Here is a 25,422-nt window from a genome sequence, read left to right on the forward strand (position 1 = left end):
ACTAGAGTTGCTTTCCTTCTGGATGGTGGAACTGATAAGCACAAAATGAGATGTTTTGGCTGGCCTTCCTCCTCTCCTCCTCCTGCCCCCTCTTATCCTCTCAGTGATGGCTATCTTCTTCAGTCTCTCCTTTTCCAACCTCTCATGTAATTCTGCTTTGCCTTCTTTTTGAGCTGACTTGTGTCCCCTCAGAATTCACATTCGGAAGCCTCAACCCCCAGTACTTCAGCACACAACTGTATTTGGAGACAGGGCCTTTGCAGAGGTAGTCAAATGAAAATGAGCCCTCACCCAATCTGACTGGTTACCCCATCAGAAGAGGAAAGTTGGCTACAGATGTGTATAGAGAAAAGACCACATAAGGACACAGCTAGAAGGCGGCCATCTGCAAGCTGACAAGAAGCCTCAGGAGACACTCAGCCTGCTGATACTGTGGTCCTGAGCTTCCAGCGTCTGGAGCTGTGAGAACACAACTTTCTGTTCTTGTAGCCCTGTCTGTGGCATTTTGTTGTTGGCAGCCCTAAAAAATGAATACAACCCTAACAAAATACTTATTTCTGCAGGGCAGTGGTTGCATTTTGAGCTTTTCTGCCCCCCCCTTTTAAATTTAGAGACAGGGAGGGGCACAAGGACAGGGGCAGGAGAAGGCCAGAGAATCTCAAGCAGACTCCTCACTGAGCACGGGGCCCAACTCAGGGCTTGATCTCACAACCCTGAGATTGTGACCAGAGTGGAAATTAAGTCTAAGGCCTAACAGACTGAGCCATCCAGGTGCCCCGGCATTCTGAGATTTTCAAGGACATAAACACACCCACTCCTTCCATGGCCCCACCAGCTTCCAGAGGATTCCTTCAGAGGATCCTTAAGATAAACAGGGAGCAGTTTTCCTTTGATCTCATTTAATCTTCATGGTAATCCATTTTACACATGAAAACATTCCTAGAAGTTAACTTGCCCAGAGTCACCCAGGTAGTGGGGACAGTCAGAATTCAGACTTAGCTCTGCTTCCTCCTCCTCCATAGCTCAGAGCAGCTGGCTGCAGGGGAAGGTTGTGGGCCAGGGTCTGGCAAACCTCAAAACACTGATCATTAGCCCTGCCGATCCTTGCAAACGGTGGTTCTACTTTCTCCCTTAACCTGTTCGGAAGAAGCTCCATGCTTCTGAAAATCTCTCTGAAATACTCCAGGAGGCAGGATGTGCAAACACAGTCCCATACCACCCTCCTCTCAGGAATCTTCTTTCATTAGCACACCTGTTTGAACTGGCAGAAACAACGGAGCTTGTGGACTTTCTGGTCTTTGTCAACAGTGACTCCTAACCACACTGTTATTCTTTCAAAATATGTTTTATTAGTGGCACATGGAATTTAACCTTAAGCAATTCCTTTCTAGAGAGAAGGTAAGACCTGACAGACTAAAAAATTGTCACAGCAGAAACAGCATTTCCAGTGTAAAGAGAGGTTATTAGGAAGTCTCCAAGGAAATGACCTTTTTTTTTGCCATGCAGACCACGTTGTACACATGCCCTGGGTAGTCAGCCTTGGGGGCCCAGGGCTCTGGACAGCGGGAGGATGGACCAGATCCCTACGCATGCACACGTGCCCTGCTACTCACCGTGAGAACCAGGAGGGTCTGCAGCCGGCAAAGGCCAGTAGGAAGATGCCAGGCCAGCAGGCTCACATGGCAGCCCAAGAGAACCCCCAGACCTGTAGGAAGGCTGCAGAGCCTCCATTAGACCCTTCACCCTCAGACTGGGGGCTATGGTTACCAGAAGCTACTTTTAAAGCATCTGGAAACAAGTCTACAACACTGAGTCTGAGATCTGAACTTTCTTAGAAAAATCAGTTTCTCCTCTCATGGGATCTTTTCCCAGACATTCTTCTGAATTAATACCTCTGCAACATTCTGCAGGTCCCCTAGACTTGTCCCATTAGCTCTGAGGCTTCTGTGCTTTTAGATATGCCACTGGATCCTTTCCTTCCCACCTCACCCTTGGCTGGGTCCCATGAAGAGTCTGCAACCAAGAGAGCCCCTGGAGGTGGTGGTGTGGGTCCCCCTACCTTTTGAACCTGCCACTCTGTTCCCGCTGTGGGTCTCCTGATCCCAGATGGCACTCCTTGCACTGAAGTGGCTGCTGTTGTGTTCAGATCATGTAGTTTCTTCTTTCTAATCTAAGACGCTGGGGATGATTCATAAGAAACACTCAGGACTTGGTTATCTGCATTGGTCTTATTTTGACCTTACTAGGGGCATTTCTCTTGACACTTCCAGATCCGCCCCTCAACATACTCATTGATTAAGGCGACAAAACGAGTGACAGACTGCAGAATTTTCCACTTCTAGATCTAATTGATTAAGCCAAGTCTCCACACCAGGAAACTGGACTTTCCTTCCAAGCTAGCATCTAGGATACAATTTTCAGGGCCCTAGGGCAGGTCAGTGACACTGGTCTCCTCAAGATCGATTCCGGAGTGCAGCTTGCCATCCTTGGCGGCCGCCCAGGGCATGGAGGCGGAGGTCCACCTCACCGCCCAGTCTCCTGCTTTGCTGACCAAGATGACACCACCTAAACCCTTCAGCTTTGACTTCATATAACCCAATGACATGTCGGCTGCCTCTTCCAGGGTCTTTCCTGAAAACAAGGAAAGGTTGAGAAACAACACACATTATAATGAAAGGAATCTGATGTGAAAATCAGTTGCAGTATGAAAAATCAAAGTGAGTTAACAAAGATTTCAGGCAAATTATTTCTATTTCAATGCTTCAAAGAGGGGGCTCTTTCAAAAGCCCTCTTTGCACTGAGGTGGAGCCTAGCATCAGCCTAAGCTGAGCTGCCTTTCCTCCCACACCCAGGCTTAAAGTCTCTCTACTACCCTGGAGATGCTCAACACAAGCAGTATTCTAAGTGTGCTTCTTTCCAGACCCTAACAGAAGGTGGGAAGAAGTCAAAGCAGCATTAACGACTTGAAAGGAACATCTAAAGCAAATGAGAAAGGGTTTCATATACTTTACCACCTATTTATAATGAGCTTCCATTCACTTGTCTTCAGACAGTATGAACTTGTTCTATGTACCTTGTTCTACCTGGAAGAGAGTGAGTCTGGCCAGATTCACCTTCAGGATGCTCTCCCCGTGCCCCGTTGTTGAAATGGCGCCAATGTCATTGTCAGCATAACCACCAGATCCTGCTCAAAAAAGGTGACTGGTTCTAACTGAGCAGCAACAGTGAAGAAATTTAAACACGTATCAAGCCTGTTACATAAATGTGCCAAAGTGTGAACAAAGGCCAGTAGCTGTGACCTTGAGATGCAAAGGTGGACTAGAAAGGCCAGGTGATAACCTGAAATCGGGGAGGGCAGGCAGGCCTGAGTTCTCACGGAGGAGCAGCTCCTTCACCGCTCCCAGCCCCACCACTGACCCACGCCAGGGAACTAGTGGACATACTTCAATGTCAACGCAAACTTTTCCCTCTGTAGTCGCACTGCAGCAGCACTGTGTTGCTTTTATGCCACTCAAGTGTGTAGCTCCCATCCTAAATTCTCAGCTTTTCCTCAGTTTGTTAATTTGAGCCCATTACTGGGAAGAGGCTTTGTGTATGTAACCCTTTGGGACTAAGTCTGCAGATCTTGAAGCTAGAGAGAAGAAAGAGGCCCTCGGGGGTTTGCTGGGAGCCACCTGAGCATCCCCAAATGATCCCTAGAGCCACCAGCCTCGAAAAAGCATTGTGCCTACTATATATAAACAGGTGCACCCTCCCCAAGCCCTTCAGCGGGCTTGCTCTCAGAAGTGCTGGAGCGGCTGGAAGAGGCAGGGAGTGAAGAGAAGGTGATATAGGAGGATGACAGCGGAAGGGGCGGGGCAGCAGCCCCACCTACAATGGAGCCTACCATGGAGCCTACCTATGCATGGGGTGTCCCCAACACGGCCAACCATTTTATTAACGATGCCACCTGTCGAGGTTGCATAGGCCACGTTTCCTTTGCGGTCCAAGGCAACGGCACCCACAGTTCCCAGGTTTCTGCCAAGAATAAAAAGAAAAGTGACAGACTGCGACGAGAGACACTGTCACAAGTAACATTGAGCTGAACAGCAGTTAAATTCCCACTTTAGGCTAATGCAAATGGGACACACTTTAAATTTTTTTTTTTTTTTTTTTTATTTATTTATGATAGTCACAGAGAGAGAGAGAGGCAGAGACACAGGCAGAGGGAGAAGCAGGCTCCATGCACCGGGAGCCCGATGCGGGATTCGATCCTGGGTCTCCAGGATCGCGCCCTGGGCCAAAGGCAGGCGCCAAACCGCTGTGCCACCCAGGGATCCCTGGGACACACTTTAATTCCAATATTCACGCCTCATGTTCACTTTTTAGTCTGCAGGTTAGACAGATTGCTAGACATTCCTTTAGACCTCAGCTTTAAGAGCACATACGACCCCAGCACCATCGTCCTCTAGCCATGTGATTTTACTAAATTTCCTTCTCTGTGTCTCATTTACCCTACCTGTAAAATGGGGATAATTGCATGCATCTCAAACACTGTGTGCATAAACATCCCTTGGATCCCTGGGCCCACCCCAGAGGTCCTAAGTTGGTGGGTACAGAGTGGGATCCAGGACACTGCATTTATCACAACCTCCCAGGTGACATGGATGCTGCCTGTCAAACCCCACTTTGCCTATTTCACGGGGCTTGCTGTAAAGATGAAATAAGTTGTTGTTTCCTCTATTATTTTCAAGTAAAAAAAAAAACCTGGAAGAAATTGTACAGTAACAGCTCCCAGGAACTATGTTTGAGGCACATAGTAAGTTCTGTGCACAGCAGTGAAATGAACAAAGTCCCTTCTTATCTTGTGCAGCATGCATGTGGGGGCAGAGGGCAACAGAGTGATAATTTGTTTTATGGAATGATAGTAAAAACTATGACGACTCCAGTAGCATGGAGAAGGCCTTTATGTAGGGCCTCTCTGAAGGATAGGAGGGCAACCCACACTGACTGCTGGGGAGAATGCTCTGAAGCTGGAACATGGTTGCGAAGCTCAAGGAATTTGGAGGTCACTGTGGTTGGAGAGAATAAAGCAAGGGAAAGAGGGTAGGGGGGTCAGGGGATGGCCAGCAGCCAGACCAAGAAAGTTCTGATGGGTGAGGGGACCATACACCCCGGTTACTGAGGACAGTCCAGATTAATCCTCATGTAATAGTTCCCCCTTTCAGTCTCAAAATCAAGTTCTGATTTGGAGGCTAAATCCTATGGTCCTCCTACATACAGGCCATTGTCAGGGCTTTTACTCTGAGTGAGATGGGAAGACACTGGAGAACTTGAGCCAAGATGTGTCACAATATGAGTTAATTTTTATAAATATCATTCTTACCATGCCCATCCACCAGAATGGCTAAAATGAAGGCAACTCAGTATCGAATATGGGCCAGCATATGCAGGACTGGAATGCTGAGTTACTACTCTGGAAACGTAAACTGGGGCAACCCCTTTGGAAAACCATCTGGCAAAATCTACCAAAGATGACTTGGCAATCACACTCCTACATCCTTCCAACAGAAAATGTGGAGCTGTGCTCACCAAAAATGTATACCAAAACCTTCACAGCAGGACTGTTTGTAGTAACAGAAAACTAAAAATGACATTAATGTCCAACAAATGCAGAGTAAATGGACTGATATAGTCACAGAACAGAATACTAAACTGCCTTGAGAATGAACTACTGTGATACACAACACATGAATGAATCTCAGAAATACAATGATGAAAGAAGGCATCAAGTAAAGCACATACTATATGGTTCCACTTAAATGAAGTTCAAAAACTGGTAGTAGGGATGCCTGGGTGGCTCAGTGGTTGAGCGTCTGCCTGTGGGTCAGGTTGTAATCCCAGAGTTCTGGGATCAAGTCCCACATCAGGCTCCCTGCGAGGAGCCTGCTTCTCTGCCTGTGTCTCTCATGAATAAATAAAATCTTAAAAGAAAAAAAAAGGAAAAATGGCAGTAGTAGTCTACAGTGTTACGTGTCAGGTGAGTGGTTGTCTTTGGGAGTGAGGAATGGAAGGGAGCATGATGGAGAACATGGAGTGATGTTCTCTTTCCCAACCTGGGGGCTGATTATATGGGTCCACTCTGAAAACTCATCATGGGGTGTGTAAGGCTTATGCACTTCGGTATGTATGCCACACGTGTACAAAAAGTTTCTCTTAAAATAATTATTCTGGTAAATGTGTGTTGACAAGAGTGGAACTAGAGACTGGTCAGGCAGCTCAAAGACTTGCTGGCTTCTTTGAGAGTGCTCCTGTGACGTGAGGAAGTGGACTAGACTCAGGATATTCTGAGGGCAGAGTGGACAGACTTTGTGGGGGAACTGGGTGAGAGAGAGATCACGGGCAGCTCTAAGGCTCTGGCTTTAAGAACTGAATGGGTACAAGAACCATTCATTGAAATGCAGACTATTAGGAATGGGTTGTTTTGTTTTTTGTTGTTGTTTTTTTTTTTTTTTTTGGTGTTTTTTGGTTTTGTTGGTATGTGTGGAGTGAGGTTAGATGGGGAAATCCGGGGTTCAGTTTTGGACACAAGCTTGAGGTACCTGTTGGGCAATCACATGGAGAGAGTCACTTGCAGCTAGATACAGACTGGCATACAAGTGGCTAGAAAGAGAAATTTGGCATTCTGTTTGGAAGAAAACAGGAACCCCATCTTCCAGCATTCACAAAAATCAACTCCAGAGAGCAAAAGACCTGGATATCAACATAAAACAAAATTCTTCAGAAAATCTACGTGACTATAGATGTCTCAGGATTGGGTGTACCTTCTACATTTCTGGTCCTATGAACTATACAAGACAGGTGGACTGCATATTTGATTATAAGAAAGTAAAAACTTGTGTTTGGAAAAGATACCATAAGCAAGGTAAAAGCAACATTAAAAACAACAGATTTGGAGGTTTTTTTTTTTTTTTTTTTTTTTTTTTTTTCAACAGAGAAGACAGCCTTAAGACTGGGAAGAAGGGATATGACAATGAAAGAGAAAAAATGATCACGGTACCAAAACAGGCACATTCACAGAAACCTGGCCCACCAACAAATGCCAAATGCTCAAACTTGTTGATAGGGAACACAACTTAAAGGGAGTGTTACCCTCATGTCAGATGAGGGGAGGCACTCCCAGACTCCGGAGGCAGGCCCACCCCTAACATTTGTAAGGTGTGGAGGCAAGGCTACAAATACAAATATGGCCCATCTACCATCTGTTTACTTTTTAGAAGCTGTAGATACACTCTTTGCTCTTAGAGTGACGAATATATCTTTAAAAATATTGTAAAGCCATGGTTTTTACATGACTTAACTACCAATAATGACTAAACTACCGAAGTACAATAATGACTTATTATAATTACCATTGTGCCCATCTGGGTCCTTTGTGGATCAGCTATTGATGGTGGGATGAGTGGGAAACACACATACATAAACACACACACACACACACACACACACACGTTATTCAGCGTTTACAAGGTTGATTTTCCTGCTTTCATTTTAGGAAGCAGTATGCTCTTACAATAGTATATCCATACAACATGTGTTCTATTGACAAACTGCCACATAAGACAGATCTCTTTGAGTCCATGTAATTCTTAGCAGGTTTTTAATTAATTTTAATTTGTAGAAGCTTCCCTCTACTAAGGCAGTTAGTAACTGGAATGTTCAACAAAAATCTTAGGGCAATCCTTAGATTTGGAAAGAACTCCTGATTTGAACATGACCACACTCAAATGCTACTGGGCATTGCTTGACAAATTTTTGTAACAGAAGACACTATTACATACTTTAATTTGATCATACATGTCATGATCACTCCCTGTAGTCATTTATATCATCTCTTCAGCAGCATCTAGGATCCACACAGAGTATCTTCAGCTCTTTATGTTTCACTGCCGTGTATTATGAAGAAAACTGAAAGTAGCAGTTGTGTTGATTTTTGTACAAGTTTCTCTTCAAATGGTGCTGTGCTCTGATATAGAATAGAGAAACAGCTTCTATGGGAGCTGATTTAGGGATTATTTGTACACGAATCTTCTCCTTCAAGTTAGGTAAGAATATTTGTTGCCTTCTTTCAGTTTCCTTTTATTTTACTGGAATTCTTTTTTTTTTTTTTTTTTTTTTTAAGAGAGTGAGTTAGCAAGAGAGCACAAGTGGTGGGGGGAGTGACAGAGGGAGAGAGAATCCCAAGCAGGCTTCATGTCCAGTGCAGAATCCCACATGGGTCTCAATGCTATGGCCCTGAATTATGACCTGAGCCGAAATCAGGAGTCCAACACTTAACAGACTGAGCCACCCAGGTGCCACTGGAATGTTATTCTTGCATATTTCACATGCAGTATGATTTTGTTTCTCTAAACTTAATATATTTGATTTTTTAAAGCTTTTATTAAGCTTATTAATAGAAATTAACAGTTCATACTAAGTGATGGTAGGTAGCATTAATTCAAAATTAATTTCACTAAGTCCATGATTTACTCTTCAAGGATCTTCTGTGGTTTCACGGAATTCATGTAAATTCAATGTAATTACCCTAACAGCATCGAGTTGGGCATACCCATTATCTGCCTGAGATTTGGTCTAAGATCAGATAGGAGTTTGAACAAGCTGTTCCACTTTGGGCCTATGTAGAGAATCTCGCATCAGACCCTCTACTGTCCCACAATGGTGGTGCTGCACAACAGTGGGGGCACACCTCCTAGAAATAGATTTAAACTGTAACCCTATAGGTCACATGGAATACTTCCAGGCACTTGGCTAAACTTCATGTTTATATATTTTTTTATTTACCAACCACGTTAGCTCCATTATCACAGGCTTGCCTTGGACAGTGTTTTATTATTTTTTTTTTCAAGTTTTATTCATTTTAGAGAAAGAGCATGAGTGCAAGTAGGGGAGGGGGAAAGCCAGGAGAGGAAGAGAGAATCTCAAGCAGACTCTGCACTGAGCATGGAGCCTGACGTGGTGCTCAATCTCATAGCCCTGAGATCATAACCTGAGCTGAGATTAAGAGTTGGTCACTCAACCAACTGAGCCACCAAGGTGTCCTACTACCTTTGACTATTTTTTAAATCGATGCCTAAGATGAAAAGTTTTCCCCACATCTTCTCTAAATCCAAAAAGCAGGTGTAAACATTCACTGAGTTAGACTTGTTTTTCTTCTTGGGGTAGTACAGTGATACATACAATAAATGTTAGTTGCTCGACATGTCTTATGATCATGGTACAATCTAGTAGAACGAATATTTTGTTAAAAACATTTTATGTATTTGATTTCATCTCCCCCTTATTACTCACTAAATTAATCTGCCTGAATTCTCTATCCTAGATAGTGATCATTAGTTTCATTATTTTTGTCATTACATATTTTATCTAATTTTGAAATAATTTTTATTAAGCCTAGAAATGTCCCACTGTGTTTTATAAACACAGTGCTGATGATAGGAGTGCCATGAAAAGCATCATTATGCTAAACACCAGACGTACTGTATTGTTCTTTCAAGAACATTACATCCCTGTTTCCTGTTGTCTTTTTCTTTTTCCGCTGTTATCAACTGCCTGTTCCTCCAGTCCTACTGACTGAATGTGTCCTTTTGGTGTGTGATTCTTCTTGATGAATACTTCAATCTTCCCTTGGTAAAGGATGGGAAATTGCTGGGATTTCACTGGAATAGTTCAAACTGAGGATGTGGCAAAAATGGAATTCTTACTAATTTTCACTTTTCTGACAGGTAAATAAATCTTCACTGGACCAAGAATTTGGAATGTTCCACTTGTGAACTTTAGGTGGATCATCCTGCGAAGAAGACTCCTTACTTTACTGTTGTTTTTTAAAATGCACGTGAACTGCGTCCTGGAAGATTATTTTCCTTCTTTTTTCCTCTCAGCTTTTTATTTCCTTTTGTGAGCTTCACTTTTATATTCTTTTTCTATCAAAATCTTGATTTAACATGAATTTTCAATAATCTAGGGATTAAAAAGTAAGATGTAATTGTCTTGAAAGTGTACAAAATTAGGATATATTTTCACCAAAAATGAAGACCAATTATAACTGAATAAATATAAATGAACTGCAGATATAACTTCAAAAAGTTAAGTTTTAACTAAACTTATAAATATACTTATATATTAAAATATACCAAATTATCTATTAATATTAAAGTCAAACATGAATTACAATTAGTGAATATAACATTTTAAAATAAAATTACTTAAAAGTTAAAATTTTTAACATATTTTAATAAAACCATTCATAATTCTAACATTCAGTGTCCATTTAGTTGCCAAATAAAGAGCTGGTTCTTCATGCAGGTTCTGCCTAGACCAACACTGTACAATATGGCAAGTAACCTGCACCATTGTCCCCTGGAAGTGTGGGCAGCCTCCAGGAGGTGTGCTGCAAGGGTAGCATATGGGTCAGATGTTGAAGATTTAGTGTGAAAGAATGGAAAATATGTCAAATAATTTTTTTTTAAAAGATTTTATTTATTTATTCATGAGAGACACAGAGAGAAAGAGAGGTAGAGACATAGGCAGAGGGAGAAGCAGACTCCACGCAGGAAGCCTGATGTGGGACTCAATCCCAGGACTCCAGGATCACTCCCTGGGCTGACGTCAGGCGTTAAACCACTGACAGCCACCCAGGGATCCCTCAAATAATTTCTTATATTGATTACATGTTGAAATGATAATATTTTGGACATACTGGGTAAGATATATTAATTTCACCTGTGTGTGTGTGTGTGTGTGTGTGTGTATTCAAACATATTTTAATTTCTTTAATTTTTAATGTTTAAAAAAGATTGTTTCAGAGAGAGAGAGTACAAGTGGTGGTGGTGGGGACAGGAAGAGGGACAGGGAGGCCAATGCCAGACTCAATCCCAGGACCCTGATATTATGACCTAAACCAATATCGAGAGTCAGGTGATTAACCCACTGAGCCACTCAGGAGCCGCTTACCTATTTCTCTTTAATTTTTTAACGTTGCTACCAGAAAATTTTAAATTACATATGCAGCTCTTGTCTTTCTATTGGGCAGTGCTGGTCTAGACCTATGTATACAAACTTAAGGGTAATGGGCATCAGTCCTTATGTGCAAGTCTTGTAGATACTGTGCTTTCATCCATAGCATAGTACATGCAAGGAGGCAAGAAAATGGATACTTGGCACTACTGGGAAACAATTACTTTGTTACATGAGAATTTATTTGACAAGTTATTAATTTGTCCTTTTCTCTTACCTAAGTCCTTCTGCTGTTCAATTCTTCCCCCCACTCTGAAGCAGCGTCCACTTCTGGTATCAGCAGTGGCAGAATCCACAAATCTTTAGATTTAGGTGCCTTTCACTTCCAAGACATAGAGCAAGAGATGCAGAGAAGCATTTCCCTGGGGGCTGAATGGTGTTAATCACAAGAGTGGATGATGAGGGTCATGGGTCATGCTATGCCACTGCTGAGTGACAGAGGTGCCCCAGGTGTCTGTAATAAGCTAACAGTTTTGTGTATTTGTGACCTGGGGGTCTTTTAAAGTATAGGACCCATCGCTTCTTGGCCTTTTGGCTAAGATCAAGTATAAGTGTAGGACCCAGAGAGGAGCCCCCTCTTACTTATATCTAAGGGCAATTCTGGCTGGTAGAGATATGTGCTGTTGCAGAATTTCTGGAAAGGGATGTGGCAACATCTATTAAAACACTCAAGAAGCATTGATAAAGCAGCCCCATTCCTGTGACTCTGGCCTACAAGTACAACAGCACACTTGGTAAGGTTATCTAAAGCTACCAATACGGGCAGCCCTGGTGGCTCAGTGGTTTAGTGCCGCCTACAGCCCAGGGCGCGATCCTGGAGACCCAGGATTGAGTCCCACATCAGGCTCCCCGCATGGAGCCTGCTTCTCCCTCTGCCTTTGTCTCTGCCTCTCTCTCTCTCCTCTCTGTGTATTCTCATAAATAAATAAATAAAATCTTTAAAAAAAATAAAGATAAAAAAATAGAGCTACCAATACACGGCCAATTTTGTAAAACAGATTTTTTAAAAAATTATTTATCTATTCATGATAGTCACACACACAGAGAGAGAGAGGCAGAGACACAGGCAGAGGGAGAAGCAGGCTCCATGCACTGGGAGCCCGACATGGGACTCGATCCCGGGTCTCCAGGATCACGCCCTGGGCCAAAGGCAGGCGCTAAACCGCTGCACCACCCAGGGATCCCTGTAAAACAGATTCTTAAGCTGGGGATACATCAGAATTACCTGGGAAACTTTTTCCTAATACACCTGCCAGGACTCCTCACCTCAGATCTAGTAGATTCGTTATAGAAGGGACCAGATGTAGATTTTGAAAAAGCTCCCTAGGTGATATTCAAATATACCACTGGTTAAAAATTACAAATCTTAAAGAGTATGCAGAGTTAATAGATTATTTTCTATTATAAACTCCTAGACCATTCTGCAATTTTATTTTTCAAATTCTGCTTTGAATATGGGGCTTCGATTGAATATGGGGATTTTGAAATCTGTAACACAGAAAACTGTAATTCAGAATACAGGATTAATTCAAACTTACAAGAACTGTACTGATTTCTCTGCACTAGGACAGCATGTTCAAGTAACTTCAGAGCATACATTAGATCACAGACAACTTGTTTTATCTGCTTAAGAAAACAAACTGATCAAGAGGCATCTGGTATTTAATCCATTAACACAAGGCACTTGACTATTGGAGAAGGAATTCTTAGCTGAATTTGAGTTGTTAGTACAGGAGTAATAAATGAGGTTAAATGTAAGAAACAAAAAAGCAGTCTTCCCATGAGGTATTATGAATTATTTTGTACAAAAACTGAAACTACCAAGTGATTCTGGACTTATTTGAGAAATGTAGATAATCAGATATTTGTCACACTTCCATGCCTAAATAAGTCCCCAAGCTGTAAGTCAAGATGATACTTACTTTTGACAGTCTGAGTTTGGAGCACCTTTCTCATGCTTCTCTTTTTCTAGGCGTTTTATGTTTCTCTCTGTCACCAGCTGCTCTTTAGGAATTGTGGGAACCCCCATGGCTGCTGCAAATTTTGCTGCGCCTTGGTCAGTCAGAAAGCAATGTGTTGTCTTGAGCCGGAAAGAAACAGAAACATGGTTAGTTTTTGGAAATAGTTAAAATCTTTTTAACTGCTCCAATTGTGAGGACATAATTACTTCTTTCTAGGTGCAAAGCCTCAAAAATGCAAATTCCACTAGCTTGCTTTTCTGAGTGTTGAACAGCGCCTGGCATTCTGAGATCTTGTATTTTCAAAAAACCCCAAGGTGATAGAATATTACTAGAAAGGTATTTACGTGTGATCTTAAGTTTAGAAACATAAATCATTTTTATTTTACACATGCTACTAAACACTGTTCAGTCTGTTCAGTTTGTATGTGTTATGTCAGACATGTTGAGAGAAGACTGAAGAAAATACAGGAAGACAACATGAAAAAACAAAGTAGTCACTAGACCAGGCCTTACCAGTCAAATTCCACTGTTTACAGAATCAGAGTCTTGGCTTATCTGAGAAATTTACTTTTTTTTATTTTTTATTTTTATTTTTTGGTGCCGTGACTCGGATTATCTGGGAAATTTAAATAGCAGTGCTTCTGTTCTTTTACATGATTTTAGGAGAACAGCGCCCACAGTGTTTCCCTATAGTTAGACCACTTTTAGTTGCTAAAGTGCAGTGGTTAAGTTAACAATTTCTTATGAAAAGGATGCTTTAGTCATATACCTTTTCCATAACAAGCCGTGCAAGTTTAATGGGATTTGCTATGCAACGGACTGCAGACACAGCTCCTGCAGACAGGTCTTTTCCATTCATGATACTAGCATCCATTTCAACATCACCATTTGCATTCAAGACAGATCCACAGCCTAAACCAAAGAGAAGTTGAAAAGCAAGAATTAAGAACTTAGAAATGGCTCCTAAGTTTCCTCTAAGCTGCCAACTTTAATTCATCCTCTGTTCCATTTCCAGAGAAACATGTTTGGAAACACAAATCTGGCTTGGCACCCCATGATCTACAAAAGAAAAAGTATGACACCCTTCCCAATCTGGCCTCCTGATCTCCCTTATGAGCTTTATCCCCATTCCGTGGCTCCACTATCCTGAAATACTAGGTTTCCATGCAAGTACCATAAATTCTCATTGCTCTGTGCCCTTGTGAATGTTGCTCTCTGTAAAGCACAGCATCCTTTCTCTAACTTCTTTTGTCTAGATAATGCCTGTAAGTCTAGCTATGCTCATCCTTTGTGCCTGTTCCCTCATCTGTAAAATGGGATAAGAACAAAGTTCAAGAATAGTTAAAGGATTATAAAACTATCCTGTACCTATCAAGGTAAAATTCACAATGTTTGATATCAAATAAGAAATTGCCAGGCACACAAAGATACAAGAAAATATGACCCATAATAAGGAGGGGAAAAACTGTACTCAATAGTAACATATCACAAATGATATAAATGACAAAATTAGTAGACAAGAATGTTAATAAAACAGCTATTATAACTATATTCTACACGTACCAGAACATGGAGGAAAACATAAAAAGGACCCAAACAGAACTTTTAGAGATAAAGAAAAATGTCTGAAGTCGAAAATACACTGGATGGGATGAAAACAAGGTTAGACACTAGAGCAGAAAGGATTAATCAACACGAAGATATAGCAATAGAAACTATCCAAAATGAAAAATAAAAAAGGATTAAAAAAAACTCCAAATTGGGCACCTGGGTGGCTCAGTCGGTTGAGCATCTGCCTTTGGCTCAGGTCATGATCCCAGGATCCTGGGATTGAGTTCTACATTTGGCTCCCTGCTCAGTGGGGAGTTTCTCCCTCTACCCCTATTCTCTGCTCATGCTCTCTCTTCCTCTCAAGTAAATAAATAAAATCTTAAAAAAAAAACAAAAACAAAAACAAATTAACAGAGGATCACTGAGCTCAGGGACAATTTCAAGCAACCTAGTCTATATGCAATTGGAATCTCTAAAAGGAGATAGGAGACAGAGGGACAATCAAGGATAAAAGGATAAAAAGGATAGCTCAAGAAGAGTAAGAATCATAAAAACACTCAATTATCCCAAAAGATGACAGAAAAAGAGGAAAAAAAGGAACAATGAATGGATTGGACAAATAGAAGACAAAAGGAAGGATGACAGATTTATACCCAACCATATCAGTAATCACATTAAATGTAAATGGTAAACACTCCAATAAAAAGCAGAGATGGTTAGATTGTATAAAAAGGAAGATACAACTACATGCTGCCTAAAAGAAATCCACTTTAAATAGAAAGATACAAATAAGTTAAAAGACTTCAGAACAAGGAACATTAAATAATAATGACATTACATAATGATAAAGGAGTTGGTTCACACAGAAGACGGCAATCTATGTACCCAACAACAATTTATAAATATACAAAGCAAAACTGATATGTCAAAGGAGAAATAGAGAAATCCACAGGTACAATTAAAGACTTCAACACACTCAGGAATCAACAAATAGAAAATCAAGGTATAGAAGATTTGAACAATATTATCAACTAACTTGACCTTATTGAGATTTATAGAACTTTCCATACAACAATAGCAGAGTACATATTCTTTTTAAATGCAACTAGGATATTTACCTACAGAGACCATATTCTGGGCCAAAACCCAAACCTTACAAAGTTCAAAAGAATGTAAATCACAGAGTATGTCCTTTGATTGTAACCGAATTAAAATAAAAATCAGAGATATTTGGCAAATCCACAAATATTTGGAAATTACTGCACTTCTAAATAGTCCATGGTTCAATGAGGAAGTCACAAGTGAAATTATAACATGTTTTGAACAGAATGAAAACAAGAAGACAACATATTAAAAACTTGTAGGATGCAATCAAAGCAGGGCTTAGAGGAAAATTTAAAGCATTACACGCTTGTATTAGAGAAGACTGGTTTCAAATTAATGATCTAAAAAGAGGGCAGCCCAGGTAACTCAGTGGTTTAGCACCACCTTTAGCCCAGGGTGTGATCCTGGAGACCCGGGATCGAGCCCCACATCGGGCTCCCTGCATGGAGCCTGCTTCTCCCTCTGCCTGTGTTTCTGCCTCTCTCTCTCTCTGTCTCCATGAATAAATAAATAAAATCTTAAAAAAAAAATCTAAAAAGAATAGTAAGTTATTCCCAAAGTTAAAGAAAGGAAATAATAGAGAGAAATCAATGAAATTTAAAAGAGAAAAACAGTAAAAGAAAAAACAATAAAAAAAAAATCCATAAAACCCTTCTAAAACCAAAAGCTACTATTCTTTGGAAAAAAAAAAAATCAAACTTGATAAACTATAATTAGGGACTGACCAAGAAAAAAAAGGCAGAAATTCAAATATCAATAATGAAAGACGGGACCTCTCTGCAGACTTTACAGATATTAAAAAATAATAAAGAATATATTTTACAAATAACTTTTAAGCCAATAAATTCAAGATTTTTTTTTTTTAAAGATTTATTTTAGGGACACATGAGTGGCTCAGCTGGCTAAGTGGCTGTCTTTGGCTCAGGTCATGATTCTCAGGGTCCTAAGATTGAGCCCCCATGTCAGGCTCCCTTGCTCAGTGGGGAATCTGCTTCTTCCTCTCCCTCTGCTGTTCCCCTGCTTGTGTCCTCTCACTTGTGCTCTCTCTCAAATAAATAAATAACATCTTAAAAAGTACATTTATTTTAGAGAGAGAGAGTACAGGGGGGAGGAGAGAGGGAGAGAGAAACACAAACAGGCTCTATGCTGAGCACAGAGCCCAAATTGGGCCTTGATCTCATGACCCTGAGATCAGACCTGAGCTAAAAACTCAGGTCTAACTCTAAAAGTTAGAATTGAACATTCAACTATACCACTCAGGTGCCCTTATAAATTCAGCATCTGGGATGCCTGGGTGGCTCAGCCATTAAGTGTCTGCCTTTGGCTTAGGGTGTGATCCCGGAGTCCCGGGATCGAGTCCCACATCGGGCTCGCTGCATGGAGCCTGTTTCTCCTCCCTCTGCCCATGTCTCTGCCTCTATTTCTGTGTCTCTAGTGAATAAATAAATAAATAAATCTTTTTTTTTAAAAAAAATAAAGTTCCTTACAAAAAAATAAATTCAGCATCTTTTCTTAAAAAGATTGTTTGTTTGTTTGCTTGTTTATTTATTTATTTACAGTCAGTAGGTCAGAAGCACAGGTAACAACCTGGATTTATAGTTGGCATCTGAAGTGGAGGGTAGTCTTGCAGAACTGAGCCCTTCACCTGTGGAATCTAATGCTATATCCAGGTAAATGGTATCAGAAGTGAGCTAAATTGTAGGACATCCAGTTGGTGTAGGAGAAGTGCTTGGTGTGGAAGAACCTACATATGCACTGGAATTTGGTTCAGAATCTTCAGAGAAAACAACCCAGTGGAGCAAAGTTAAGTCTTTGCATCTTTGCAACAAACAGTGCTGAAACAACCGGACCTCCATATGCAGAAAAAAATGAATCTAGACACAGACCATATACTCTTCACAAAAATTAACTCAAAATGGATCACAGACCTAAATGTAAGATGCAAAACTACAAAACTCCTAGAAGATAACACAGGAGAAAATCCAGATGACCTTGGGTTTGGGTTTTTAGATATCACAGCAAAGGCATGATCCATGAAAGAAAAAGTTGTTAAGCTGGATATCTTTAAAATAATAAATTTCTCCAATGATAGACACTGTCAAGAGAATGAGAAAACAAGCCACAGACTGGAAAAAATGTATTCATAAAAGACACATCTGACAGAGGACTGTTACCTAGAACATACAAAGAACTCAAAAATAAGAAAACAATTTGATTAAAAATTGAGACAAAGAAAGAAAGAAAAAACAACAACAAAACAAAACAAAACAAAAAAAAAAAAGAGAGAGAGAGAGAGAGAAAAAAAAAGACCTGAACAGACATCTCACCAAAGACCTACAGAGGGCAAGTATGAAAAAATATCAATTGTATTTTTATATTAGCAACAATTGTTGGTAATAGTAATCATAAAAAGAAGCATTTACAGTGGCACCAAAACATGAAATAACTAAGTATAAATCTAACAAAATATTTATAAGATATGCATGCTAAAAACTATAAAATACTGGTGAAAAAAAATCAAAGATTTAAACAAATGGAAGTATATACTGTGGCTTGAAAGTATTGGATCGAAAGGCTCAGTATTGTTAAGATTTCAATTTGCCCAGAGTGATCTACAGAGTTAATACAGTCCTTTTTTTTTTTCTTTTCTTTTCTTTTCTTTTCTTTTTTTTTTTTTTTTAAATTTTTTATTTATGATAGTCCCAGAGAGATAGAGAGAGGCAGAGACACAGGCAGAGGGAGAAGCAGGCTCCATGCACCGGGAGCCCGATGTGGGATTTGATCCTGGGTCTCCAGGATCACGCCCTGGGCCAAAGGCAGGCGCCAAACCGCTGCGCCACCCAGGGATCCCCCCTTTTTTTTTTCTTAATAAAGATTTTATTAATTTATTCATGAGAGACACACAGAGAGAGAGAAGCAGGCTTCATGCAGGGAGCCCGACGTGGGACTCAATCCTGGGTTTCCAGGATCACAACCCTGCGCTGAAGGCAGAGCTAAACCACTGAGCCACCCGGGCTGCCCAAGTTATTAATACAGTCCTAATTGAAATCCTAGCAGGATTTTTTTGGTAGAAATTGACAAGGTATAAATAAATAAAATCTTAAAAGGGGGGGGGGCAGCCTGGGTGGCTCAGCGGTTTAGCTCTGCCTTCAGTCCAGGCAGGGCCTGATCCTGGAGACCTGGGATCAAGTCCCGCATCAGGCTCCCTGCATGGAGTCTGCTTCTCCTTCTGCCTGTGTCTCTGCCTCTCTCTCTCTCTGTCTCTCATGAATAAATTAAAAAAATCTTAAAAAAAAAAAAAAGAAATTGACAAGGTGATTCCCAAATTGGTGGTTAAGACAAAGGGGATTAGAATAGCCAAAACAATTACATGCATTGTACACAAAGAGTTGCAAAACTCTTTGTGATTTTAAGACTTAACACTACAGTAGCCAAGACAGTGTGGTATTGGTGAAAGGAATACACATATAGACCAATGGAAGAGTCCAGAAATACATACAAAGTCAACTGATTTTTGACAAAGGTGGGAGGGCGATTCCATGAAGAAAGAATTGCTTTTTCAACAACTGGTGCCAGAATAATTATGCAAAAACCTTGATATGTACCTCACACCATATACAAAAGATTATTAAAAGTGGATCAGAGACCAAAATACAAAACCTGAAACTATAAAATTTCTAGAAAACACACAAGAGAAAATGTTTGTGACCCTGGATTAGACAGATATTTCTTTCTTTTTTTTTTTTTTTAAGGATTTTATTTGTTTATTTATTTGAGACAGAGCATGAGCAGAGGGAAAAGAAGACTCCCTGCTGAGCAGAGAGCCCGCTGTGGGGCTCAATCCCAGGACTCTGGGATCATGACCTAAGCTAAAGGTAGCTAAAGGTAGACACTTAACTGACTGAGCCACGCAGGCGCCCCTAGGCAGATATTTAAGGCATGATACAAAAAGTTCAGTCCATTAAAAAATTAGATTCCTACAAAATTAAGAACTTCAGTTGTTTGAAACACACTGTGAAGACAAGCCACAGACGTAAAGAAAATATTTGCAAATCACATATCTGATAAAAGACCAGTATCTAAAATATGCAGAGTTCTTAACACTCGGTAATAATAATAAAAAATGCAATAAAGAAACTGACAAAATATTTGAAAAGATGTTAAAATAAACATCATCTGCCTTAGGGAAATGCAAATTAACACTACAATCAGATCCTACCACACACCTGTTAAAATGGCAAAAATGCAAAATACTGACAACACCAAGTGCTGGTGAAAATGTGGAGTACCTAGGACCTTCATATACTACTGGTGGGAATAGAAAGTGGGAGTCACTATGAAAAACAGTTTGGCAGTTTCACATAAAGTTAAATATACACTTGCCCTATGACCAGCAATCCCACACCTTGGTATTCACCCAAGAAAGAGAAAAACTTATGTTCACATAAAAACATGCATGCAATTGTTTTTATAGTGATTTCTAATGGTCCCAAATTGGCCATGTTGTTTGGTTGGTAAAAGACCAAGACAGTACAGTCATACAACGGAAAGCTACTTAACAGCAAAAATGGAGAAACTACTAATACTTGTGTCAACATGGATGGCCCTCCAACACATTACGCTAAATGAAGAATCCAGACTCAAAAAGCTATAGATTATACGATTCTACTCTTTCCTCCCTTCAATGTGCTGCATAGCAGACACCTGGGACAGTAGAAGCAAGTCACTTAGAAGGTGCGGGCTCTGGTAGAGAGCAAAGATGGGAACTAACCACTCCAGTTCTGAGTCCATACTCCCTGGTTCGTGCGGATGACTGATCTCAGTAGTTCAGAGAGGGTGGGAGACCAGAAGATCTGTTTCAAATCAAAGTCCTTGTGAAAAAGTGGGTGTTTGTCAGCCAGAGGGTCCCAACTGCTATCAGCCGGTAATTGAGCAAGTCTCCCACTGAAACAGCAGGCCACCCTCCCTGCTGGCAAGGGGGACCATCTAGTAAATTCTGGCTCAAACAACATAGCACCATAACGATGCACTTCTGCTTCATTCTATGGTCAGCTGACTTCTAAAATTTTGCAGAAGAAAGAGGGCGAAACAAATCCTAAGTATTTCATGACTAATTGGTTCAGATTTCCTGATACTCTTTTCCCTGACAGATGTTGGATGGGTGGTATCATCCAAAGAAGTATTTTAATCCCTAGATTTTAGGTTCCTTATTATAAAATAAATGAGCACAAGAACTACCTAACTCATAATGCAGATTAAATGAGTCAATCATGCAAATTTCTCAGACCACTGCTTGATACATAGTAGATACTCATAGTAGTTATGATTACTCTAAAAAGGATCAATTGAGAGGAAGAAGATAAACACAAAAAAACTCGACATGATTCCATTTATATGGAATTCTAGAGAATGCAAATTAATCTATAGCGACAGAAGAAGAGCAGTGGATACCTGGTACTGGAGATGAGGGTGCATTAAATGCAAAGAGGCATGAAGGAACTTCTGGGAATGACGGAAATGTTTTAAATACTGTGGTGTGGTTACACAGGTGTATACACTTTTCAAAACTTAAAATGGGTGTACTTTATAGTATATAGTCTGCCCCCACACCTCCGCAAAAAGATGTAATAAAAAATCCTCTTGGTATGTGAATTCTAGGAAGTTAAAAAAGGTGAACCAATGGATTTAAAAATTCTTTTTTTTTAAAGATTTTATTTATTTATTCATGAGAGACACAGAGAGAGAGGCAGAAAAACAAAAACAAAAACAAAAAAAAAAAAAAGAGAGAGAGGCAGAGACACAGGCAGAGGGAAAAGCAGGCTCCATGCTGGGAGCCAGAGGTGGGACTCAATCCAGGGTCTCCAGGATCAGGCCCTGGGCTGAAGGTTGCACTAAACCACTGAGTCACCCGGGCTGCCGGATTTAAAAATTCTTTTCTCGGGATCCCTGGGTGGCGCAGCGGTTTGGCGCCTGCCTTTGGCCCAGGGCGCGATCCTGGAGACCCGGGATCGAATCCCACATCGGGCTCCCGGTGCATGGAGCCTGCTTCTCCCTCTGCCTGTGTCTCTGCCTCTCTCTCTCTCTCTCTCTCTCTGTGACTATCATAAATAAATAAATAAATAAATAAATAAAAAATAAAAATAAAAATTCTTTTCTCTTTTTCTTTTTTTTTTAAAGATTTATTTATTTATTTATTTAATCATGATAGACACACAGAGAGAGAGGCAGAGACACAGAAGGAGGGAGAAGCAGGCTCCATGCCTGGAGCCCGACACGGGACTCGATCCCGGGACTCCAGGATAGCGCCCTGGGCCAAAGGCAGGCGCCAAACCGCTGAGCCACCCAGGGATCCCCCCAGATTTAAAAATTCTTAAAGCAACCTGGTCAACAGGTATAAAGAAAAATTAAATCTTTTTAGGATATTAAATTTCACAAAAAAAGCTTACTAGATTCATGGACATTCATTCATTCTATTTGTTTCAATTTTGATAAGTTTAACCTGACTTGGCATCAAATATTAATTGCACTGCAAACATACCTGCGTTGAACTCAGGATGATCTTCCAGGATGGTCACAGCTCCTTCCACGGCGTCAACTGCGCTCCCTCCCTCTGTCAGGATCTTGTAACCTACTTGGGCGGCTTCCAGGATGCCCTGGCGCACGCGCTCTTTCCGGTCTTTAGAGATCTTGCTGGCTCCGCCACCGTGGACCACGATGACGGGATTCATGTCGGGATTCATGTCGGGATTCATGTCAGAATTCAAGGCGACGGATCTTAGGGATCAGGAAGATGAAAGTGTCACTTCCAACAGGCTCAAGAAAACTACCCTGGGCATCATCGCCTGGGGGAGATTTCACGGGAGACTAGGTCCCCGGGAGGGAGGCAAGGGTTACAGCCTCCAGGAATTTCCTGACACGGAGGGGAGGAGAGTGGGAGGCAGACACAGATCCGTTTGAACTTTGCACAGATGCCCGTGTCCCCTGGCCTTCCGCGTTCCCCGTTTCCGTCCCCCCTCACCTCTCCTCTCGCACTTTTGGGCGACCAGAAGCCCGCGCCGCCTCCCCACTGGGGGGTGGGGGGTGGGAACTGTCTCCAGGGCCAGACACGGAGCCCTCCGCCTTGGCTCCTTCTGGCCTTGGGTTTCCCCTGGGATGGTCCCTTTTCCAAGCCTATGGGTCCTGGATCTCTGCAGGCAGGCACCACGCTGACCAGGCATCCGGCATCCCTGGTATTGAGTGGTCCGGTCCGGCCCATGCAGGCAGAGCACACTATGCTCAGTAAACAGATGGTCCCGGACGCAGGTGGGGCCTCTGGGAAGGGCACCGGGCTCCTGGGGCCCATTCAGCCTCAAAGCAGTCACTCTCCAAAGCCGGATCTCGCAGCATCTCAGATGCCTTTCTGGGGCTATCAGCTTAGGGATGGGAATCATGAACGCCGGACAAGCCCCAAGGAAAAGGGTTTGGGGGACTGCGCGTACCCACAGTTCCAACCTCATTATTACTGCGGTGGGAGCTAACGCCGGCCGCAGGATTACTCCCGGTTGAACGAGGACAGGCCCGGAGAGCTGCGGTCCGAGGGCAGGCGCTCCGGTGTGAACTGCGCAGGCGCTGGCCAGCAACTGAGCATCCAGGCTCCCCGGGGCCCTTCAGTCCAGGCCGCTGGGGACAGACTGGGCCACAGACACGGACTCCCGGGGGGCACCCTGCGCTGCTGCGGTCCATGCCCCCCTCCAGCGCCCCCCAAGAGATGCGCCACGTCACTGGAATCCTCGCCTTGACGTTCCCAGCGCTGCCGTTCGTCGGGAGCCACTCCCTAGCCCCACCTCGTCCCGGACTCCTGACAGCGGTCTCCGGCGGCTGCTCCGCCAGGGCCGGGTACTCACCGAGGACGCCGCAGGCGGCGGACGCCGGGGCTTCAGGCTGGGCCGAGTCGCCCGCCGGCCCCCGAACCTGCGCGGCCCGGCGCCGGGACGAGCGGTCCTGGAACCCCGCGGGCTCACAGCCGCTCCGCCGGCAACGGCTCCGCGCTTGCGCAGGGGGCGGGGCCAGCGCGCCGCTCCGTGACCCGAAGGCCCGGACGTGGGGCCGCCGCGCGGCTCCGCAGCTCTCCGCCCGCGCTCCGGGCCGGCCCGACCCCAGCTGGCGGGCGCCGGGCCCGGGACGCCGCTGGCCCTCGGCGCACCCCAACTTCCGCGTGGGGGGGCCCTCCTCTCCCTTCTTGGGGCGCTGGGGGCGGGGCGGCGGCGGCACAGTGCGTCCAGTGCTGTGCCAAGGTTTTGCCATTGAAGATTAAAACGCAGTGCTGCGCGCGCGGGTACTGCTGCTCTGCTCGAGATGCTCCTCAGTCTTGTTCATTATTCGTCTTAATTCACATTTCTTCCTTTCAATCGTCTCTCTCCTTAACCTTTTGTAAGGAACAGAAGGGCAAAAGCTCTAATTGGTCTCGTTCTGTGCCGGGGGTGCACCGGACAGTCTTGAAGTCCCCAGCGTACTCCCCCGAGCTTCCAGGAGCCCAGCTCTAAATTCTTTACACCACACGTGCCCTTAGTTTTTTGTTGTTGTTGACACATTTCCTCCAGCCTGCCCTTAAGGCTCCGACTCCGTTCGCGTTGCCATAGCGCCCCGCCAGTAGTAGGAATTTGCATTTCTATCCAGTAAGGCAACTGGACGATACTAGATTGGTGGCATGAACCAAGGTTACATTATTCCAATATGCAAAGTAGCCTTTTGAATTATAATCTTGTTTTCATTAGTAATTTGCTTTAAACTTTTTATTGGTTGGATAAACCAATGTCAAAGATAAATTTTGGGGGCACATGGGTGGCTCAGTGGTTGAGCATCTGCCTTTGGCTCAGGTCATGATCCTGGGGTCCTAGGATTGAGTCCTGCAAGGTGCTCCCTGCAAGGAGCCTGATTCTCCCTCTGTCTATGTCTCTGCCTCTCTGTGCGTGTCTCTCGTGAATAAATACAATCTTGAAAAAAAAATAAATTTTCACTGTCCAGTAATAGCATCACACACCCTCCCCAATTTAGGTACTGACAATGTAGTTGCTGATTCTGATAGAATACCCAGTTAGTTAGACAGGAGCTGGAGACAAATGCAGTGATAAATAGATGGCACATTAGAAGCTTGACTGTGGCTTACAACACTCTCCTCTTCAACCTCTGCCTCAGGGTAACCTATAGCTTCATTGTAATATATTTACATTGTGATTTCACCCCTCCCACTCTTCATCCCACCCTCCTGGGGAGTAGATGGCCTTGACAATTCTGGCAAGAACCATGTAAAGCCAAAAACTCCCCCTCCCAAACAGTAGGAGTCCCTTAGATAATTGGAAACCTCAGTGGGAGATCTCCCTAGCTAAGAGCCAGGACCTCTGCAAACATTAAAAGAAAAAAAAAAAAAAAAAAGACAACCCTAGTGCAATTGCCAACTCTGGGCCTACCTATTCTCCCTTCTAGAGTGCTTACGTGTATGGTGTGCTTAGTAAACTGTTGTGTGCTTGCTATTTTCCTTCTGCTTGTCTTTATTCCAGTGCCAATCCTCAAATAAATCTTTCCTAAGGAATCTAAGCATGGAGACCTCCAAGCACACAACACAGACTCTTTCACTGGTAGCAGTTCCTTCCTGAGAGACTGATTTTAAAGGGCAATGGCCAGCCCTTATAGAAAAATTGAACCCTGAACCACAACTTCTCTAGCAACTGTTGTACCCAAGATTACGTATCCGAGAAACCACCAAGGAGCCGAC

The 25,422-nt window shown here is 42.7% G+C and overlaps 1 protein-coding gene across 1 annotated transcript; it reads right to left on the reverse strand.

Annotated features, from left to right (window-relative positions):
* Positions 1 to 1,329: 1,329 nt before the first annotated feature.
* On the reverse strand, positions 1,330 to 23,769 carry ASRGL1 (asparaginase and isoaspartyl peptidase 1). Its single transcript, XM_041722514.1, has 7 exons — positions 23,555 to 23,769; positions 22,210 to 22,445; positions 13,786 to 13,928; positions 12,978 to 13,135; positions 3,899 to 4,017; positions 3,074 to 3,184; positions 1,330 to 2,631 (listed from the first exon to the last, which is right to left on the reverse strand). The coding sequence occupies exons 2-7, from the start codon at positions 22,421 to 22,423 to the stop codon at positions 2,426 to 2,428; spliced, it is 951 nt and encodes a 316-aa protein (XP_041578448.1). The 5' UTR covers positions 22,424 to 22,445; positions 23,555 to 23,769; the 3' UTR covers positions 1,330 to 2,425.
* Between the last annotated feature and the right edge of the window lie 1,653 nt (positions 23,770 to 25,422).

This window comes from Vulpes lagopus, chromosome 11 (assembly GCF_018345385.1).
Source record: "Vulpes lagopus strain Blue_001 chromosome 11, ASM1834538v1, whole genome shotgun sequence".
Taxonomy (NCBI): Eukaryota; Metazoa; Chordata; class Mammalia; order Carnivora; family Canidae; genus Vulpes; species Vulpes lagopus.